This window comes from Chlorocebus sabaeus, chromosome X (assembly GCF_047675955.1).
Source record: "Chlorocebus sabaeus isolate Y175 chromosome X, mChlSab1.0.hap1, whole genome shotgun sequence".
Classification (NCBI taxonomy): Eukaryota; Metazoa; Chordata; class Mammalia; order Primates; family Cercopithecidae; genus Chlorocebus; species Chlorocebus sabaeus.
Window position 1 is genome coordinate 81,208,194 of NC_132933.1, and position 19,204 is coordinate 81,227,397.

Consider the following 19,204-nt stretch of genomic DNA (forward strand, 5'->3'; position numbering starts at 1 on the left):
CCAGGCCAGCACCTGCAAAGCCAGCTTCCAGGCCAGCCCCCAAGAATTAAAGTCTCCACACTTGTCCAGTGCTACACTAACGCCTTTGGCCTCAGACCCCAGGCTGGCCCTCTCAGACTCAGGCTCCAGGCCCACCCCAGGCGCCAGACAGCCCAAGAGCAAGTCTGACCCACATGGCCTCGGGCTTCAGGCCCACCCCAGGGCAAGACTGGCCCCCATAGCCAGATTGGTCCCCATGGCACTAGGACCCAGGTCCAAATCCATGAACTCAGGTTCCAGGTCCACCCTACCTGCTCACCAAGCCAGCTTTCCCAAGAAATCCAGCAGCAAACCCATCCACGCACCATGCCAGATGGTCTTCCCAGAATCTCTGGATGGACCGAACCGTGAAGGGCTTTTCCAGCCAGAAGCAGTCATCAAACACTGGAGTAAGTCCCTACTTCTTTTTTGTTTTTCTTTCTTTTCTTTTTTTTGACGGACTTTTGCTATTGTTGCTCCAGCTGGAGTGCAATGGCACAATCTCAGCTCACTGTAATCTCCGCCTCCCGGGTTCAAGTGATTCTCCTGCTTCAGACTCCTGAGTAGCTGGGATTACAGGTGCCCACCACCACGTCCAGCTAACTTTTTGTATTTTTAGTAGAGACGGGGTTTCACCATGTTGGCCAGGCTGGTCTCAAACTCCTCACCTCAAGTGATCTGCCCACCTCTGCCTCCCAAAGTGCTGGGATTACAGGTATGAACCACCGCGCCCGGCCCAAGTCCCTGCTTCTTTAAATGTACAGACGCCAATGCACAGCCACAAAGGTCACAATCAATCAGGGAAGCATGACACTACCAAACGAACAAAGTAATGCTTCACTGACTAACCCTAAAGAAGCAGAGATTTAGAAACTTTCTAAGAAGGAATTAAAAATCATCTTCCTGAAGTAGTTCACTGCATTACAAGGAATGCTAGAGGGAATTCTTCAAGATGAGAGAAAACGATCTGGTTATTGAGTTTGCTTGTACTTTGGGTTTTGTTTTTTTGTTTGTTTCTTTGTTTTGAGACAGGGTCTCACTCTATCGCCTGGGCTAGAGTGCAGTGGTGTGATCGTGGTTCACTGCAAACTTGACTTCCCAGGCTCAAGCAAACCTCCTACATGAGCCTCCCAAGAAGCTGGGATGCAAACCCGCACTGCCACGCCCAACTAATTTTGTTTTTCTTTGTATTTTTGTGGAGACAGTGTTTCACTATGTTGCTCAGGCTGATCTCGAACTCCTCAGCTCAAGTGATCAGCCTGCCTCAGCCTCCCCAAGTGCTGGGACTACAGGCGTGAGCCATTGCACCCGGTCAAGAAAAGGATGTTAATTGGTAATATGAAAATATGAAAAAAGAAAATTCATGGGTAAAATAAGTACATGTTCAAACCCAGAATGCTCTTATCATAATGGTGATGTGTAAATCACTTGTATCTTTAGTATGAAGGTTAAAAGACAAAACTATTTGTAAAAGTATAGCTACAAAAATGTGTTAAGGGATACGGAATATAAAAAAGATGTAAATAGTGACATCAAAATTATAAAATATAAGGGGAGTTAGGGAGCATAATTGTAGTTTTTGTGTGTAATCAAAATTAAGTTGTTATCAGCTCAGAATAGCCTGTTAAAACCATAAGATATTTTATGTAAGCCTCATGGTAATCATAAAACAGAAATCCATAGTAGATACATAAAAGATAAAAAGTGAAGAATCGCAGCATATCACTATTGAAAACCACTTGATCATGAAGGCAGACAGCAAAAGAGGAAAGGAACAAAGAATCCACAAAACAACCAGAAACAAAAAGCAAAGTGGCAACAGTAAGTCCTTACCTATCAAGAATTAACTTGAATGTTAATGGATTAAAATTCTCCAGTCAAAGACATAGCGAGGCTGAATGGGGAAAACAAGAACAAAAACAAACAAACAAACAAAAAATAAGACCAAAGCATATGATGCCTGTGAGAGACCCACTGCACCTTTAGGACACACACAGACTGAAAGTGAAGGGATGGAAAAACACATGTCATGCAAATAGGAAACAAAGGAGAGCCAGAGTCGACATATTTGTATGTGACAAAATAGACTTTAAGTCAAAAACTACAAAAAGAAACAAACAAGGTCATTATATGATGATAAAGGAGTCAATTCATCAAGAGGCTATAATAATTATAAACACAAATACATGCAACATTACAGCATAAATATTTAAAGCAAATAATTATACATCTGGAGAGAGAAATACACTGCAATACAACAGTAGGAGGAGACTTCACTATCCCACTGTCAACAATGCAAATTCAGAGAGAAAATTGATAAGGAAACGGTGGGTATGAACACTATAAAGCAAACGGACGTAACAGACGTATACAGAATGTTCCACCTAACAGCAGCAGAAGACACATTCTTCTCAAGTGCACACTGAACATTCTTCAGGACAAATTATATGTTAGGCCACAAAACAAGTCAACACATTTAAGGAGATTGAAATCATATCAAATATCTTTTCTGATCACAGTGCTATGAACTTAGAAATCAACAACAGGAGGAATTTCAGAAAATCCTCAAATACACATAAATGAAACAACATGTTCCCGAACAACAAATTGTTCAAAGAACAACTTAAAAGGGAAATTAAAAACTATCTTGAGACAAATGAAAATGGACTCACAGCATACCAAGACATGAGAAATGCAGGAAAAACACAGCCTTAAGGGGAAGTTTATAGCAATAATTGCTTACATCAAAAAACAAGAAAGATTTCAAATAACAACCAAATGTTACACCTCAAAGAACTAGAAAAAGAAGAGAGTTTATGCCCAAAGATAGTAGAAGGAAGATAATAATAAACATCAGAACACGAATAAATAAAATGAGGACTTGGAAAACAATAGAAAATAGCCACAAATCTGGGATGGTTTTTGGAAAGATCAACAAAATTGACAAATGCTTAGCTAGATTAAGGAAAAAAAGGAAAGACTGACTAAAAGCAGAAATGAAAGCAGAGACATTACAACCAATGCTATAGAAATTAAAAGGATTATAAGAGACTATTATGAACAATTGTATGCCAACAAATAGGATAACCCAGAAGAAATGAATAAATGTCTTTTATCCATACAACATACCAAGGCTAAATTATAAAGAAATAAAAAATCTGAACAGACAAAAAGTGGATGAGGAGATTGAATCAGTAGTGGAAAGTCACCCATCGAAGGAAAGCCCAGGAACTGATGGCTTTCTGTTGAATTCTACCAAACATTTAGAGAAGGATTAAGATCAGTCCTTCTCAAACTCATCCAATAAACTGAAGAAGAAGGAATACTTCCAAACTCATTTTATAAGGCCAACATTACCCTGATACCAAAGCCAGATGAGGACACTACAAGAAAATTATAGGCCCATATGCCTGAGGAACATAGAAGCAAAAATCCTCAACAAAGTACTAGCAAATCAAATTTCCTAGCACATTAATTTTTTGCATGTTTTTCTGCTGCTTAATTAAAGGATTGCTCAGCATGACCCAGTGCCTATGGGACTTGCATTGAACTCAGTGCTGCCCTGTCACAGCAGAAAGCAAAACTGGTGTGAAGTCAGCTGATGCCTGCCCACAGAGGGAGCATTTAGACCAGCCCTAGCCAGAGGGGATTTACACATCACAGTGGTTGGAACTTGGGTTTTGGGAAGCCTCGCCACTGTGGGATCTGGGGTTCTAAATAAACTTGAGAGGTGGTCTAGGCCACAAGGACTGCAACTCCTAGTGCTGTGCTTGGTTCAGAGTCAGAGAACATAGGGAACCCACCAGCTAGTGAGACACCAGCCAAGGTGGCTGAGGGAATGCATGCACCACGGCTCCCTCAACCCCAGCAGCACAGCTCAGAGTTCCAGGAGAGACTCCTTCCTTCACTTGAGGAGAGGAGAGGCAAGCATAAAGAAGACTTTGTGTTGCATCTTGGACACCAACTCAGTCACAGTAGGATACAGCACTGGGCAGAGTCCTGAGGCCCCCATTTCAGGGTCTAGCTAGCGGATGACATTTCTAGACACACCCTGGGCCAGAAGGGAATCTGCTGCCTTGAAGGGAAGGGCTCAGCCCTGACAGGATCCATCACCTGCTGACTAAAGAGCCCTTGGGCCCCGAACAACCTGCAATGATACTCAGGTAGTTTACCATGGGCCCTGAGTGAGACTCTGAGACATGCTGGCTTCAGGGGAGACCCAGCACTTTCCCAGCTGCGGTGGCTATGGGCAGAGACAGTTTCTCCGGGAGAATAGCAGAGGGAAGAGTAAAGGGGACTTTGCCTTGTACCTTAGGTGCCAGCTTGACGACAGTGGGGCAGAGCAGCAATTGAGCACTTGGGGTCCCTGAGTTCAGGTCCTGGTTCTTGCACGGGACTTTGGGACCTCCCATGGGCCAGAGGAGAGCCCACTGCCCTGAAGGGTGAGTCCCAGGCCTGGCAGTATTCATCACAGATGACTGAGGAACACTTCAGTCTGAAGTGAACACAGGCAGTAGCCTGGCAATACTTGCTGTGGGCCTGCAGTGGGGGTAGCCACAGTGAGAGGCTTCTCTGCCTGTGGAAAGGGCAGGGAAGAGTGGGAAGGACTTTGTCTTGTGGTTTGAGTGGCAGCTTAACTGCAATAGTGTAGAGCACAAGGTAGATTTCTAAGGTTTTTGACTCCGGTCCCTGGCTCCTGGAGGGCATCTCTGGACCCACCTGGGATCTGGGGGAATTCGCCACCCGGAAGAGGACTCAGGCCTGGCTGGCTTTGCCACCTGCTGATTGTAGAGTCCTCCAGCCTTGAGTAAACATAGGCAATAGTCGGGTATTGTTTACAGCCAGGTAATGGGCAAGACCTGGGTTCAGGTCTGACCCAGCAAGGCCCCAGTGGTGGTGGCCACAGGGGGGATTATGTTGTCCACCTGCAGGTCCAGGTGTCTCAGCACAGAGAGAGAGCAAGAGCAAGAGAGAGCAAGATAGAATGAGAGCAAGAGCAATAGCAAGAAATGCCAGGGGCGAGGGGAAGAGACAGACAGAGAGAGAGAGAGAGAGAGAGAGAGAGAGAGATTGAGAGTTTGTTTGAGAGAAATAAGGGAAGAAAACAAGAGTCTCTGTCTGATAATTCAGAGAATTCTTCTGGATCTTATCCAAGACCACCAAGGCAGTACCTCTACAAGTCTGCAAGAGCCACAGTGTTACTGGGCTTGGGGTACCCCTAATGCAGATGCAACTTAGATTACAACACCCAGTTCCCTTTGAATATCTGGAAAGCCTTCCGAAGAAAGATGGGTACAAACAAGCCCAGACTGCAAAGACTACAATGAATACCGAACTCTTCAATGCCCAGGCGCCGATGAACATCCACAAGCATCAAGACCATCCAGGTAAACATGACCTCACCAAATGAGCTAAAGAAGGCACCAGGGTTCAGGCCTGGAGAATAAAGATATGTGACCTTTGAGACAAGTAATTCAAAATAGCAGTTTTGAGGCAAGTGAAAGAAATTCAGAATAACACACAGAGGGAATTCAGAAATCTATCAGATAAATTTAACAATGATATTGAAGTAGTTAAAAGGAATCAAGCTGAAATTGTGAAGTTGAGGAATGCAGTTGGGAGGGTGGAGCAAGAAGTTGGAATGGAAACCTCCATTGATTGCTCCCCCTGCAGGAACACCAAATTTTAACAACGAACTACACACAGAAAAACACTGTGTAAAAAATTAATAACTATGAGAACTTTTCAAGACTTAGTACAATAAGACACAAAGAGAAACAACAAAAGTTTAAAAGTGGGCAGATGAAGTTAAAGTGTTGAATTTTCATAAGTTATCTTTTCCCTTGTTTGTTTGTGTATATAATCAGTGCTAAGTTGTCATCAGTTTAAAATAATGGGTTATAAAATAGTATCTGGAAGCCTCATGGTAACCTCAAGTGGAAAAATATAAAATGAATACATAAAAAATAAAAAGCAAGAAATTAAATTTTACCACCAGAGAAGATCATCTTCTGTAAAAGGAAGACAGGAGGAAAAGAAGAAGGAAAAGATTACAAAACAACCAGAAAGGAAATAACAAATTAGAAGGAGCAAGTCCTTACTTATCGATAGTAACATTGAATGTAAATGAACTAAATTCTCCAATCAAATGACATAAAGTAGCTGAATAAATATTTTTAAAAGACCCAATGATCTGTTTCCTATAAGAAACACACATCACCTATAAAGACAAACAGAGACAGAAAATAAAAGAAGGAAATAAATGTTCCATGCCAATGGAAACCAAAAAAGAAAACCAGTATCTAGGCTTCTGTCAGACAAGATAGATTTCAAGACAGAGAGTATAAGAAGAGATAAAGAAGGTCATTATATAGTGATAAAGTGGTCAATTGAGCAAGAGGATATAACAATTGTAAATATATGTGCACCCATCACTGGAGCACCCACATATAGAAAGCAAATATTACTAGAGCTAAAGAGAGGGAGAGACCCCAATACAATAATAGCTGGAGACTTCAACATTTCACTTTCAACATTAGACAGATTGTCCAGACGTGAAATCAACAAAGAAACATCAGACTTAATCTGCACTATAGAGCAAATGGATCTAATAGATATTTACTGAACATTTCATCCAATGGCTGCAGAATACACATTCTTTTCCTCAGCACACAGATCATTCTTAAGGACAGACCATGTGAGATCACAAGTTTTAAAACATTCAAAAAATTGCAATAATGTTAGACATCTTCTCTGACCACAATGGAATAAAACTAGAGATCAATAACTACAGACATTTTAGAAACTATACAAATAAATGGAAATTAAACAGTGTGCTCCTGGATGGCCAGTGGGTCAGGGGAGAAATTAAGAAGGAAAGTTTAAAATTTCCTGAAATGAATGACGATAGAAACAAAACATACCCAGACCTATGGGATACAGCCAAAGCAGTACAAAGAGAGAAGTGTATATCTAAAAGTACCCACATCAAAAAAGAACAAAAAAAAAAAATCAAGAAGAGCTAATACTAATTCTACTCAAACTATTCTGGAAAACAGAGGAGGAGGGAATACTTCCAAACTCATTCTACCAGGCCAGTATAAGCCTGATACCAAAAACCAAAGACACAATTAAAAAAAAAAAAAAAAAAAGGGAAGCTACAGGCCAATTTCCCTGATGAATATTGATGCAAAACCCTTCAGCAAATACTAGCAAACCAAATTTAACAATACATTGATAATTTGACTTCTTTCTTTCTAATTTGGAGGCCTTTTCTTTCTTTCTTTTGTCTGATTGTTCTAGCTAGGACTTCCAGTACCATGGTGAACAAAAGTGGTGAACGTGGGCACCTTGTTGTGTTCCAAATCTTAGAGGAAAGACATTCAGTCATCATCATGAGCAAATGCAATATATCCCAGTGATCTGAGGACAGTTCAACATATGCAAATCAATGTGATACACCATATCAACAGGATGAAGGATAACAACCATATGATCATTTCAATTAATGCTGAAAACCCCATTTGATAAAATTCAGAATTCCTTCATGGCGAAAGCCCTCACAAAACTGGGTATAGAAGGAACATACAGACCCACAGCTAGTATCATACTGAATGGGGAAGAACTGAAAGCTAGGGAAAGGGAGAAGCTTGGAGTGGCTCAGTCTAAGTCTGAAAGCCTCAAAACAGGGAAGCAGACAGTGCGTTCTATTTAAATATCTTTTTTGGACCCATTAATTATTCTCACCTCTCCCTCACCCCTCACTACCCTTTCCAGACTCTGGTAATTATCCTTCTGCTTGTTTGCAGATGACATGATCTTGTATTTGCAAAAACCTAAAGACTCCACCAATAAACTCTTCGAACTGATGAACAAATTCAGGCAAGTTGCAGGATAGAAAATCAACACACATAAATCTAGCATTTCTACATGCCAACAGTGAACACTCTGAAAAAAAAAATCGATAAAGTAATCTCATTCACAACAGCCAGAAATAAAATAAAATACCTAAAGGATTCGTTATTTATTCCAGTCTTCTCTGTCTGGCTTGTTTGGATTTTTATGTTTGCTTAGAGATTTTGTGTAATTTACCTGTTGAATGTCATTTTTTTCTGCTAGGTCACTGCCTCCTTTACAGCATTAGATGGTGCCTTAAGCCCAAGTTTGCCTTGTCTCAAGCAAATGATCAGAGTGCTGCCCATCCAGAATGGGGGAGGTCCCAAAGGTGGTATCTTGGCAGTATGGAAGAGCTAGCTGGCTAAGGGTCTGTGCCCAGGGGGCTCATGGAACATACCACCTACAGTGTGGTGCTGCTGAACAGCCACTCTGATTTGGCATCGCCTCTGGCTGAGTTACAGAGCAGAGGTTCCAGGGCTGAGGATGATAGTTCTGCCTCCCTTTTTGTCTCTGGCTATCCTCAGGGACATTTCTCCCCTCAGGCACTCACAATGCTTCCTGTGGGTTGAATCAGGAACAGGTCTCCTGCCACGGAACCCAAGATGGTGCGGAAGCTGACTGTTCACCTCAATATCACTTCTTCCGGGGTAGAAACCATGATTCGGCCAGCACAGTTGCTCACGCCTGTAATCCTAGCACTTTGGGAGGTTGAGACTGGCGGATCACCTGAGGTCAGGGTTTCAAGACCAGCCTGGTCAACATGGTGAAACCCCATCTCTACTAAAAATACAAACATTAACCAGGAGTGGTGGCGCAGGCCTGTAACTCCAGCAACTTGGAAGTCTGAGACAGGAGAATCGCTTGAACCCAAGAGGCAGAGGTTGCAGTGAGCCAAGATGGTGCCATTGCACTCCAGCCTGGGCAACAGAGTGAGACTCCGTCTCAAAAAAAAAACGGGCAAATCAAAAAAAAAAAAAAACAAAAAAAAAAACAAAAGCACAGATGTCTCCACACATACGCTAATCTTGAATGGTATCTGCATTTCTCCTGTCTTTGTCTGTTCAACACTCAGGCTCTTGGCGTTCAGAGCTGGCAGAACCTACACACACCTCCTCACTGGCACCAGAATCTGTGTCTGTGTCTCACGCCCATCCAGCCCAGGATTCTGGCTGAAGGAAGGAGGCAATCCCAACTGTCAGGGAGGGTGAAAGCAGAACAGGAAGCTCAAGGAAATCTCATGTGACCTCAAGAGGCAGTCTGAAAGACTTAACAGGCACACAGAAGTATCACGTCTACAAAAACCTGCAGCCTTGGGGATTGTGGAACAGTATTTGACAGGGACCATCCAAGAAGAGCCAGGCCTAGCATCCACACTTGCCCTGGAAGGCAACTGGCCATTTCAAATCAAGGGTATGGAGTCAACAGGTCGCTTACAGGACACCAAGGATGTGGATGCCGCCTTCCCTGTAACTGCCAGCAGGAAGTTTTTTTGGTTTGGGTTTTGGTTTTTTGTTTGTTTGTTTTTAGATGGAGTATTGCTCTGTCACCAGGCTGGAGTGCAGTGGCACAATCTCAGCTCACTGCAACCTCCGCCTGCCGTGTTCAAGTGATTCTCCTGCTTCAGCCTCCGGAGTACCTGGGATTACAGGCGCCCAGCAGGCAGTTTTCACCAGGATGGCCTGCTGGCACCAGAACAGACTCAATGCCCCCACCTCTAACCAAGAGACTACCTTGCCCTTTTCTTCAGCGCTCCCTGTGCCTTCCCTTTTGCTCGGCCACCCACCAGGATGTGGCGTCTGCTTCCATCTGGCTACTGAAACCAAGGAGGGAGACCTAATGGGATGTGGAAACAGAGGTTCAAAGATGAGGGCTAATAGAGGAACTGAGGATGTCGCACGGGTTTCTGGCCCAGATGAACTGATCGTGTGCATGGTGGCACTGGAGGGACCTAATGGCTCCAGAAAGAGGACTGGTCCCCTGAGTGGGAGGATGAGCTCCGTCGTGCTCCTCAACAGCATGGAAATAACCATGCAGGAGAAGTGACCAGCATCAAGCCACAGGGAGAGCAAGGATGCTCATGACGGAAAGGACAGTAACATGGCAGAACCGTGACAGTGAACCGCAGGAGGAAAGGCAAGAGAGACTGCGGTTCTGAAAGGAGGCATTCAGTTCCTCCTGAGGGTGAGGGAGAGTAGCGCTGAACAACGGGAAATGTGAGACCCCAAAGTAGGAGGAGACGAGGAGGGAACATGAGCAGGGTGTGTTGGGAAAAGGCAGAAAATGTTCCTGTGGCGGGGCAGGGCCCCCACAGCACCTAGACCCAGGCACTATGGTGACTGCAGGGCTGCTGCTCAGAGGCCGGCCCAGGCGCCCTACAGGGAGAGGCCCCACCACAGAGAGCCAGGGGAACTGTTCTTCAAGCGCCAGAGAACGGACCAACACCCCACACCCCCCAACACTCCCAACAATTGCAGAGAGGGCAGACCACAGACCACAGAATATGAGAACGACTTTATTTCAAACTGCTTTGAACTACGTTGGGAGGGGGCAAATGCAGCGGAAGAGTAGAAGCCCTGGCTGAAGAGGATATGGAGGGAACCCGCTTGGCTGCAGCTCTGGAGCTCCAAAGGTAGCAGTTGTTCATCTTGTAGGAAGATGCTGGCTCCAACCTGTGAAACAGAGCAGGCTCAGGGACAGGCCCCCAGCTCTCCTAAGCTACTGGGACTGTGGGAAGGGGCACGGTGTGTACAACACTCACTTCAAAGGTCCTGGAACTTGTCAGTGAGGAACTGCATGGCCGCTGAAACAGAGAGGCAGAACCAGGTGCTCCAGACCCAGGGAAACAGAAACCCACCCCCTGCCCCCGTGGAGAATCACCTAGCCCTGCAACCAGAAACCCCTCCAGCCCTGGTACTGACTCACCCACCCGTCACCTGAATTAAATGTGGAAATGCCTTCTAAGCGGGAAAGTAGTTCTCAGGTGTTGGGCCATCCCAGAACCGTTCAGAACGTTTTTCAAAGACAGATAAGCCAGCCAGCAGGCAAAAACCGTATAAGCCGTACCAGGCAGCAGTTAAAGGAAAATACATGAGGTATCTCTAACCGTCCTAAGAGAAGATCTCTGGGACTCGTTTTTCAAAATGTACACGGAGTTCAGATGACACACTGCTGTCTGTGCACACCCTTAGATGGAAAGGCACAGAAGGCTCCAGGGCCAGGCCTGCTTGATTCTCTTCCCCAGAGGAAAGTCAGTCCCAGTGACACCGCCTGTACCTGCAGCCCACCCCCATCCCCGGCACCTGCAGAAAGACACCGCTGTCTATCCCTGCCCCAGCCAGGGCTCCATCATACCTAGTTGGTCTCTAAGGTCATCAATTTCCATCTGCAGCAGGATGCACTAGCCCAGGAGACACCGGTGGAAGATAAATGGTTAGTCAGTTCTGGCCTCCTCTCTCCCCGTTCTCCATCTCTCCCCCAGTCCTTACAGCCCCCATAGCCTGCAGCCCAGTGGTGAGGTGGATTGGCACAAAACCCTCAATGGAAAAGAGGCACCCACTCTGCATGGGTTATGGTAGGCAGAGAGGATTGAGGGGACACCTAAATCAGTTTAACCTGGACATGGATCCCACCATCTAGCATGGACCTCGATTTCTAAGAGTCACACACAGCATTACCCGAGGACAGCCCTGGGCTCCCGGCGGCTGCTGCTGCCTTTCTGGTCTTGGGGGATGGACAAGTGGCTGCTGGTCACCTGAAAGAAAACACAAAATTCAGCTTCCAAGCCTCCCAGGGAGGTGGAAGAGACCTTGCAGGGTATAAAGTGAAGCACCATCAGCCTCTGCTGGCAACACGTTGCCCCTGCTCTGCCCAGCAACTCCAACCCTCCCTCTGGGACTGTCTTCCCTGTTCTCCTGTATGAGCCCATGTGCACCCGTGGCCCCCTAGCGTTGTGCCTCCGGGTTGGATGCCAGCAGCGGGGCAGCCACAGTCAGGCCCTGGGAGGGCCAGTGTGGCTGAGCAGGACTTCACAGAAAAGGGCTCCGTACCACCGAAAGTCTTCTTCCAGAGTTGGAGTTTGGGGCACTGCTCCAAATCGCCCCCCACCACACAAACCCCACTCAGAGAGGACGATGTGACCTAAAGCCAGCCCCATCAACACCCCATTTCCCGTGGGACATCTGCCTGGGTGGGCAGGGAAGCCTGGGAGCACGGCTAAGCCCCCATAAGCGACAGAGACAGAGGTTTCCCTCCCGACCCCTCTCCCCTCCACCCCTATCAAACCCGCAAGACTCGCCAGAGGGTGCATGGCATCTGGGCACCATGCGTCTCAAGGTAAAGGCCGAGGGCTGTGAGGTTCCTAGTACTTGGGGAGCTCTGACGTTGGGGTCACCACTGCTGTATTCTCCACGACGCACGGACAGGGAAATCAGCTCTGGCTTCTGTGTGGGAAGCTAAAACAGAAATTTCTGAGTCGGGCTGGTGGTGAGTACACATGGGGAGGGGCTGTGTTAAGGTGGACACTCCAGACTAATCTCATTAGCACTTTCTCCCTCAGTCAGCCCCAAGACAGGAGGGCTTGCTTAACAGCTAGGGAAGGAGGAATTGGGAAGCTGATGAGTCTACACGCCCAAGCTTTGCGCCCCACACATTAAGGAGTCCCACGATCCAAACCAGCTGCCAGACCTGCCTTCCATCCCAGCTCCTCTCTCAGGGAGGAGGCAGAACAACTGCAGTGTCCAGAGCCAGGCCTGGCACACACAAAGTGCTCCCTTTAATGTGTGCCCCTATGAGGAGGACTCCAATCGGGCATCCTAGTGTCCCTGGGCTCCCGATGACAACCCTCGAGCAAGGGATAGAGGGGGAATGGATAAACAGGTGTGTGCTGGAAGAGAGGTGGGTGGGGGGAGACAGAAGAGAAAGAGGAGGAGGAGGGGGAGGAGAAGAAAGAGGAGTGCAGCGAAGAGAACCTACTCACTTGGGCCCTTGGGACGTCATCTCTATTTGGGTCATTATCTTCTCTGGTAGCAGCCTGGGACTCCCTGGTTTTCCTTCCTGCAGGTTTCTTCCCAGGGCTGCTGTGCTTGGGCTCCTTGGGTCTGGTGGACTTCCCCAGGAGCCCCACACCAGACACTGGCGGGAAGCTGGCCGGATCAGGTGGAACTACTGAAAGTCTCTGCCCCCAGGCAGGAAAGGCTCCCCGCAGGGCCGGTTTGGGCGCACTCTCTAGGGATTTCTTCTCCTGGGTCACCTTCCTTCCCAGAGGGCCCCGGGGTAGGGGCCCTCTAACGGCAGCTCCTGAGCAGCTGGGCCTGATCCCCACCTTTCCCCACACCACGCTCTGCATTTTCTTCAAGGAAGGCGCATCCAGCTCTCCCATGGCCGGCCTCTCCATGGCTGGGGTGAGTCTGCGGGGAGGAGAGGTCAGGAGAGGTCCCTGAACCTGAAGGTAACTCTCCCTGCGGTGGAAACTGGGGCGTCTGCAAGTGTCTGCTGGCTTCTTGGGGCTTCCGGGCTTGGCCTGGCTTCCTTCTTTGGTGCTAATGATCACCCTAATCACCGGTAAGTCGCTGCTCTCATCTGTGGAATCAGAGTCGTCACTACTCAGCCCGGCGGGGCCTTCCGCAGAGGGCTGCTGGGGATCCACTTGGACGCTCAATCTGCTCTTCAAGCCCCTTTCTGGGTTCTCCCAGGCCGGTCCCGGCCCAGGAACACTGAGGTGGAGAGGGCCACCGGAGGACTGCTGCCATTCTCCAGGGCAGGGGTTCAGCGCACCTCTCCCACTGGGACCAACCTCCAGGTCCGCCCAGATGTCAGTGGACCCTCTGGCAGCGGCGCCTTCTGGGGACGGGTGTCCCTGGACGCTGGACGGCGGCATGATGGTGGCTGACTCATCAGCCAGGCAGAAAGAGTAGTCCACACCGTCCCCTTGGTCGTCGACCGGGGTACCACGCCGGCCTTCCCGGCCCCAGAGTACCACCCTTCCCTGCTCTATCAAGTCGCTCTCAGGCTCGAAACTGAAGCCCTCAGGATCTGTGAACCCGCTCTCCCCCTTGCCCTCACCACTGCGCTGCCCCCCCAAATCGAGGCCTCGGCCGTGGCTGTGGCCCTTCGGGGCTCCGGGGCTGGCGGTGTGGGCCCCGGCCTGCTTGCCACCCTCCGGGCCGAAACCAGCCCCGCAAACGGACACTTCATCTGTGGAGCTCATGGCGCCCGCCAGTCCAGATAGCCCAGGCTGTGGGGAGACGGTCGTCCTGGTAACAGTGGGACAGGAGAGCTGAGCCCAGCCAAGCCCAGCCGAGGGGGACACGCTCAGCTTTGAGCCTGAGAGTGAATTGAAAGAGCAGCAAAGGGTGGTGTTCTGGGGCCACAGGAACAGCGAGGCCTTTGGGACACCGCCACCCTCACCACAGTCGGCTCACGAGATGTCACTGGCAGGGCGAGGCTTACGGGCTCCCTCAAGGCCTGCGTCCTGCCTTCTCATTGTTCCACGCCTTCTCATTGGTCTGCCCACCACCAACCAGCGTGCCCCTTGTTGGACAAGGCTTCCGGGCTCTACCCAATCAGGAAGCAGACTCTTGGATTGCCGCAACACCCGTCATTTGACTGGGTGGGTGTACTTGGGTCGGGTCTTGGGGCCAGGGCCCACTGGAGCTCTCGATCCACCTCTTTCTTCCTGTCCTGCTGCCTCTGGCCAGGCACCTACTTTCCAATGACAGTCACATCTCTGAGCCCCAGTGTCCCATTGTAAGGCGGAGGTCAAGGGGAGAGCTGCCCCCAGCTCATAAGCTTGGGAGAATAAATGTCCTGATGCACGAGAAGCACCAGGCACACAGAGGAGCTATCATTAAAAAGTAGGGAGGGAGCAAAACAGCAAAAAAGAGATGGATTGAGAGGTCCAGTGCACCCTGGCTACAAGACCCGACCACAGCTCATCCACCCGAAAGACGGGTGTTGGGGCAAACCGAGAGCCTGTGTCCCGATTGGTTAAAGCCCAGAGGCTTCGCCCAACAAAGGGTGCGCTGGTTGGTGGAGGGGGGACCAATGAGAAGGCTGCTGGTTGGTGGAGGGGGGACCAATGAGAAGGCTCGACACCTGGGTCGAAGGCACGGAAGCCACGCGCTGTCTGGGACACTTAGTACTTCCGCCTGCTGTGAGGGCAGCAGGATCCCGAAGGCGTCGCTGTTTCTGTCCCGTGGCCTGCTTGGCTGGGCTTGGCTCTCCCCTCCCGCCATTACCAGCACGACCGTCTCCCCATAGGCCAGGCTGCCTGAACTGGCGCCATGAGCTCTCCCGACGAGGTGTCCGTTTGGGGGGCCCGTTTCCACCTGGAGGGTGGCGAGCAGGCTGGCACCCGCACAGTCAGCCGCAGAGCCCCACGGGGCCACGGCCGTGGCCGAGGCCTCCATTTGGGGGCACCGCGCAGCGGCAAGGGCCAGAGCAGGTTCACAGATCCTGAGGGCTTCAGCTTCGAGCCTGAGAGCGAATTGATAGAGCAAGGAAGGGTGGTGCTCTGGGGCCGGGAAGGCCGGCCTGGCACCCCCGTCGATGACCAAGGGGATGGTGTGGACTACTCTTTCTACCTGGCTGATGAGCCAGCCACCATCATGCCGCCGTCCAGCGTCCAGGGACACCCGTTCCCTGAAGGCGCCGCTACTGAAGGGTCTGCTGAAAACCGGGTGGACCCGGAGGTCGATCCCAGTGGGAGTGGCGCACTGGGCCCCAGCCCTGGAGAATGGCAGCAGGCCTCTGCCAGTCGTCTCCACCTCTGTGGTCCTGGGTCAGGCCGGGCCTGGAAGAACCCAGAAAGGGGCTCGAAGAGCAGATTGAGCGTCCAAGTGGATCCCCAGCAGCCTTCTGCAAAAGGCCCCACCAGGATGTCTACCCACGACTCTGATTCCGCAGATGAGACCAGTGACTTACCACTGATGAGGGTGGGCATTCGCCGCAACGAAGGAAGCCAGGCCAAGCCCGGCAGCCCCAAGAAGCCAGCAGACACATCCAGACACGCAGGCTTCCACTGCAAGGAAAGTTACCTGCCCGTGCCGGGCCGTTTCCTGACCTCTGCTCCCCGCGGACTCACTCCAGTCATGGAGAGGCCGACTGTGGGAGAGCTGGAGGACTCTCCCGGAAAGAAAATGCAGAGCAGGGCCTGGGGAAAGGTGGAGGACAGGCCCAGCTGCTCAAGAGCTGCCACTGCAGGGGCCGTGCCCCGGGGCCCTTCAAGGAGGAAGATGGCCCAGGAGAAGAAGTCCCAAGGGGGTGCCTCTCAGCTGGCCCTGGGGAGATCCTTTCCTGCCTGCGGAGAGAGACTCTCAGCCGCTCCCCCGGAGCCGGCCACCTCCCAGCCCTTGTCTGGTGTGCCGCCCCAGGGGATCTCCAAGAAACGACAAAAGCCTAAGCACAGCAGCCCTGGGAAGAAACCTGCAGGAAGAAAGACCAGGGAGTCCCAGGTTGTGATCAGAGAAGATAATGACCCAAATAGAGATGAGGTCCCAAGGGCCCAAGTGAGTAGGCCCTTCTCACTCTCCTCTCCCTGTTTATCCTCCTCCTCTGTCTCCCACCATACCTCCTCTCTTCCAGCACACACCTGTTTAGCCATGTCCCCTCTATCCCTTGCTCGAGGGTTGTCATCGGGAGCCCAGGGACACTAGAATGCCCAATAAGGGTCTTTGTTGTAAGGGCACACGTTAAAGGGAGCACTTGGTGTGTGACGGACATACCTCCGGACACTCTGCAGGGGTCGTGCCTCCTCCCCCAGAGAGGAGCTGGGATGGAAGGCAGGGTCAGCAGCTGGTGTGGTTGGGGTGATCCCCTAAAGTGTGGGCCACAAACCTGGGGCATCTAGGTTCATCAACTTCCTGACTCCTCCTTACTTAGCTGTTGTCCGAACCACCTGGAAGGGAGCCTGGGCTATCTCAGTATCCCCAGTGTTTTCCCTGGCTGAGCTCTGCCTCCTGGCATGGGGCTGACTGAGGGAGAAAGTGCTAATGAGATTAGGCTCCAGAGTCTCCACCTTACCACAACCCCTTCCCACATGTACTCACCACCTGCCCCCACCACCAGCCCGACTCAGAAATTTCTGTTTTAGCTTCCCACACACAGGCCAGGGCTGCCTCGCCTATCCGTGCATCGTGGAGAACTCAGCAGTCCCAACCCCAACATCAGAGCTCCCCAAGTGCCGGGAACTTCAGAGCCCTCTGCCTACAGCCTGGGAGGCCTCCTGCCCAGACGCCATGCACCCTCCGGTGAGTCTTGCGGGTTTGATAGGGGTGGAGGAGAGAGGGAAACCTCTGGCTCTGTTGCTTATGGGGGCTGAGTCTTGTTCCCACACTTCCCTGCCCACCCAGGCAGGTGCCTCACGGGAAATGGGATGTCGATGGGGCTGGCTTCAATTCACATCCTTCTCTATGAGTGGGGTTTGTGTGGTGGGGGGTGATTTGGAGTAGTGCCCCAAACTCCAACTCTGGAAGGAGACTTTCAGCGGTATTGAGCCCTTTTCTGTTAAGTCCTGCTCAGCCACACTGGCCCTCCCAGGGCCTGGCTGTGGCTGCCCCGCTGCTGGCGTCCAACCCGGAGTCGCAACGCTAGGGGGCCATAGGTGCAGATGGGCTCACACTGGGGAACAGGGAAGACAGTCCCAGAGGGAGGGTTGGAGTTGCTGGGCAGAGCAGGGACAATGTGTTGCCAGCAGAGGGTGATGGTGCCTCACTTTTAGACCCTTCTAGGCCTTTTCCACTTCACTGGGAAGCTTGGAAGCTGGAATTTGTATTCTCTTTCAGGTGACCAGCAGCCGCCTGTCCATCCTCCAAGACCAGAAAGGCAGCAGCAGCCCCCAGGAGCCCAGGACTGTCCTCGGGTAATGCTTTGTGTGGCTCCTAGAAATAGAGGTCCATGTTAGACAGTGGGATCCGTGTCCAGGTTAAACTGATTTCTGTGTCCCCCTGCCCTGCCCCATCACCATCTTCTGCACCCCACAGAGAGAGGGTGCCTCTTTTACATCGAGGGATTCATGCCAACCCACCTCGCCACTGGGCTGCAGGCTGTGGGGGCTGTCAGGGCTGGGGGAGAGAGGGAGGACAGGGAGAGAGAAGGCCAGAATTGACTAACCATTTCTCTTTCTCCGGTGTCTCCTGGGCTAGTGCATCCGGCTGCAGAGGGAAGTTGAGGACCTTAGAGACCAACTAGGTATGATGGAGCCCTGGCTGGGGCAGGGATGGACAGCGGTATCTTTCTGCAGGTGTCAGGGGTGGGGGTGGACTGCAGGTACAGGCGGCATCACTGGGACTGACTTTCCTTTGAGGAAGAGAACCAAGCAGGCCTGGCCCTGGAGCCTTCCTGTGCCTTTCCAGCTAGGGGTGTGCACAGACGGCAGTGTGTCATCTGAACTCTGTGTATACTTTGTCCACGAGTCCCAGAACTCTCCTTCTCTTACAACAGTTAGAGACACCTCATGTGTTTTCCCTTTAACTGCTGCCTGATACGGCTTATACGGTTTTTGCTTGCTGGCTGGCTTATCTGTCTTTGGAACACGTTCTGAACGGTACTGAGATGGCCCAACACCTGAGAACTACTTTCCTCCTTAGAAGGCATTTCCACATTTAATTCAGGTGATGGGTGGGTGAGTCAGTACCAGGGCTGGTGGGGTTTCTGGTTGCAGGGCTAGGTGGTTCCCCATGGGGGCAGGGGTTAGGTTTCTGTTTCCCTGGGTCTGGAGTGCCCGGTTCTGCCTCTCTGTTTCAGCGGCCATGAAGTCCTTCACTGACAAGTTCCAGGACCTTTGAAGTGAGTGTTGCACATACCGTGCCCCTTCCCACAGTCCCGGTAGCTTAGGAGGGCTGTGGGCTGGCCCTGGCTGGGAGCCCGTCCCTGAGCCTGCTCTGTTTCACAGGTTTGAGCCAGCATCTTCCTACAAGATGAACAGCTGCCAACTTCGAAGCTCCAGAGCTGCAGCCAAGCGGGTTCCCTCCATATCCTCTTCAGCCAGGGCTTCCTCTCTTCCACTGTATTTGCCCGCTTCCCAACGTAGTTCAAAGCAGTTTGAAATAAAGTTGTTCTCATATTCTGTGGTCTTTGGTCTGCCTTCTCTGTGATTGTTGGGAGTGTTGGGGTGTGCCAGGTGTTGCTCCGTTCCCTGGAGCTGGAAGAACAGTTCCCCTGACGCTCTGTGGTGGGGCCTCTCCCTGCAGGGCGCCTGGGCCGGCCTCTGAGCAGCAGCCCTGCAGTCACCATAGTGCCTGGGTCTAGGTGCTGTGAGGGCCCTGCCCCACCACAGGAGCATTTCCTGCCTTTC

At 50.6% G+C, this 19,204-nt stretch overlaps 2 protein-coding genes across 2 annotated transcripts; one reads left to right on the forward strand and one right to left on the reverse strand.

Moving 5' to 3' along the window:
• Window positions 1–10,410: 10,410 nt before the first annotated feature.
• Window positions 10,411–14,378, reverse strand: LOC103232167 (uncharacterized protein CXorf49). Its single transcript, XM_007992043.3, has 6 exons — window positions 12,890–14,378; window positions 12,209–12,365; window positions 11,589–11,665; window positions 11,266–11,311; window positions 10,673–10,714; window positions 10,411–10,583 (listed from the first exon to the last, which is right to left on the reverse strand). Exons 1-5 carry the CDS (start codon window positions 14,117–14,119, stop codon window positions 10,674–10,676), a joined length of 1,551 nt encoding a protein of 516 aa, XP_007990234.2. The 5' UTR covers window positions 14,120–14,378; the 3' UTR covers window positions 10,411–10,583; window position 10,673.
• Window positions 14,379–15,194: 816 nt separating this feature from the next.
• Window positions 15,195–18,695, forward strand: LOC140710766 (uncharacterized protein CXorf49-like). Its single transcript, XM_073013197.1, has 5 exons — window positions 15,195–16,418; window positions 17,003–17,159; window positions 17,694–17,770; window positions 18,054–18,099; window positions 18,655–18,695. Exons 1-5 carry the CDS (start codon window positions 15,195–15,197, stop codon window positions 18,693–18,695), a joined length of 1,545 nt encoding a protein of 514 aa, XP_072869298.1.
• The last annotated feature ends 509 nt before the right edge of the window (window positions 18,696–19,204 follow it).

Bases quoted from the DNA above. Each gene is read 5' to 3' on its own strand.
- LOC140710766 (XM_073013197.1), top strand. From the start codon at position 15,195: ATGAGCTCTCCCGACGAGGTGTCCGTTTGGGGGGCCCGTTTCCACCTG. The intron at 16,419-17,002 runs GTGAGTAGGCCC...TTTCTGTTTTAG, and splicing joins ATGAGGTCCCAAGGGCCCAA to CTTCCCACACACAGGCCAGG. The intron at 17,160-17,693 runs GTGAGTCTTGCG...ATTCTCTTTCAG, and splicing joins CAGACGCCATGCACCCTCCG to GTGACCAGCAGCCGCCTGTC.
- LOC103232167 (XM_007992043.3), bottom strand. From the start codon at position 14,119: ATGAGCTCCACAGATGAAGTGTCCGTTTGCGGGGCTGGTTTCGGCCCG. The intron at 11,666-12,208 runs GCGAGTCTTGCG...GTTTTCTTTCAG, and splicing joins CAGATGCCATGCACCCTCTG to GTGACCAGCAGCCACTTGTC. The intron at 10,715-11,265 runs GTATGATGGAGC...TCTCTGTTTCAG, and splicing joins TGACCTTAGAGACCAACTAG to CGGCCATGCAGTTCCTCACT.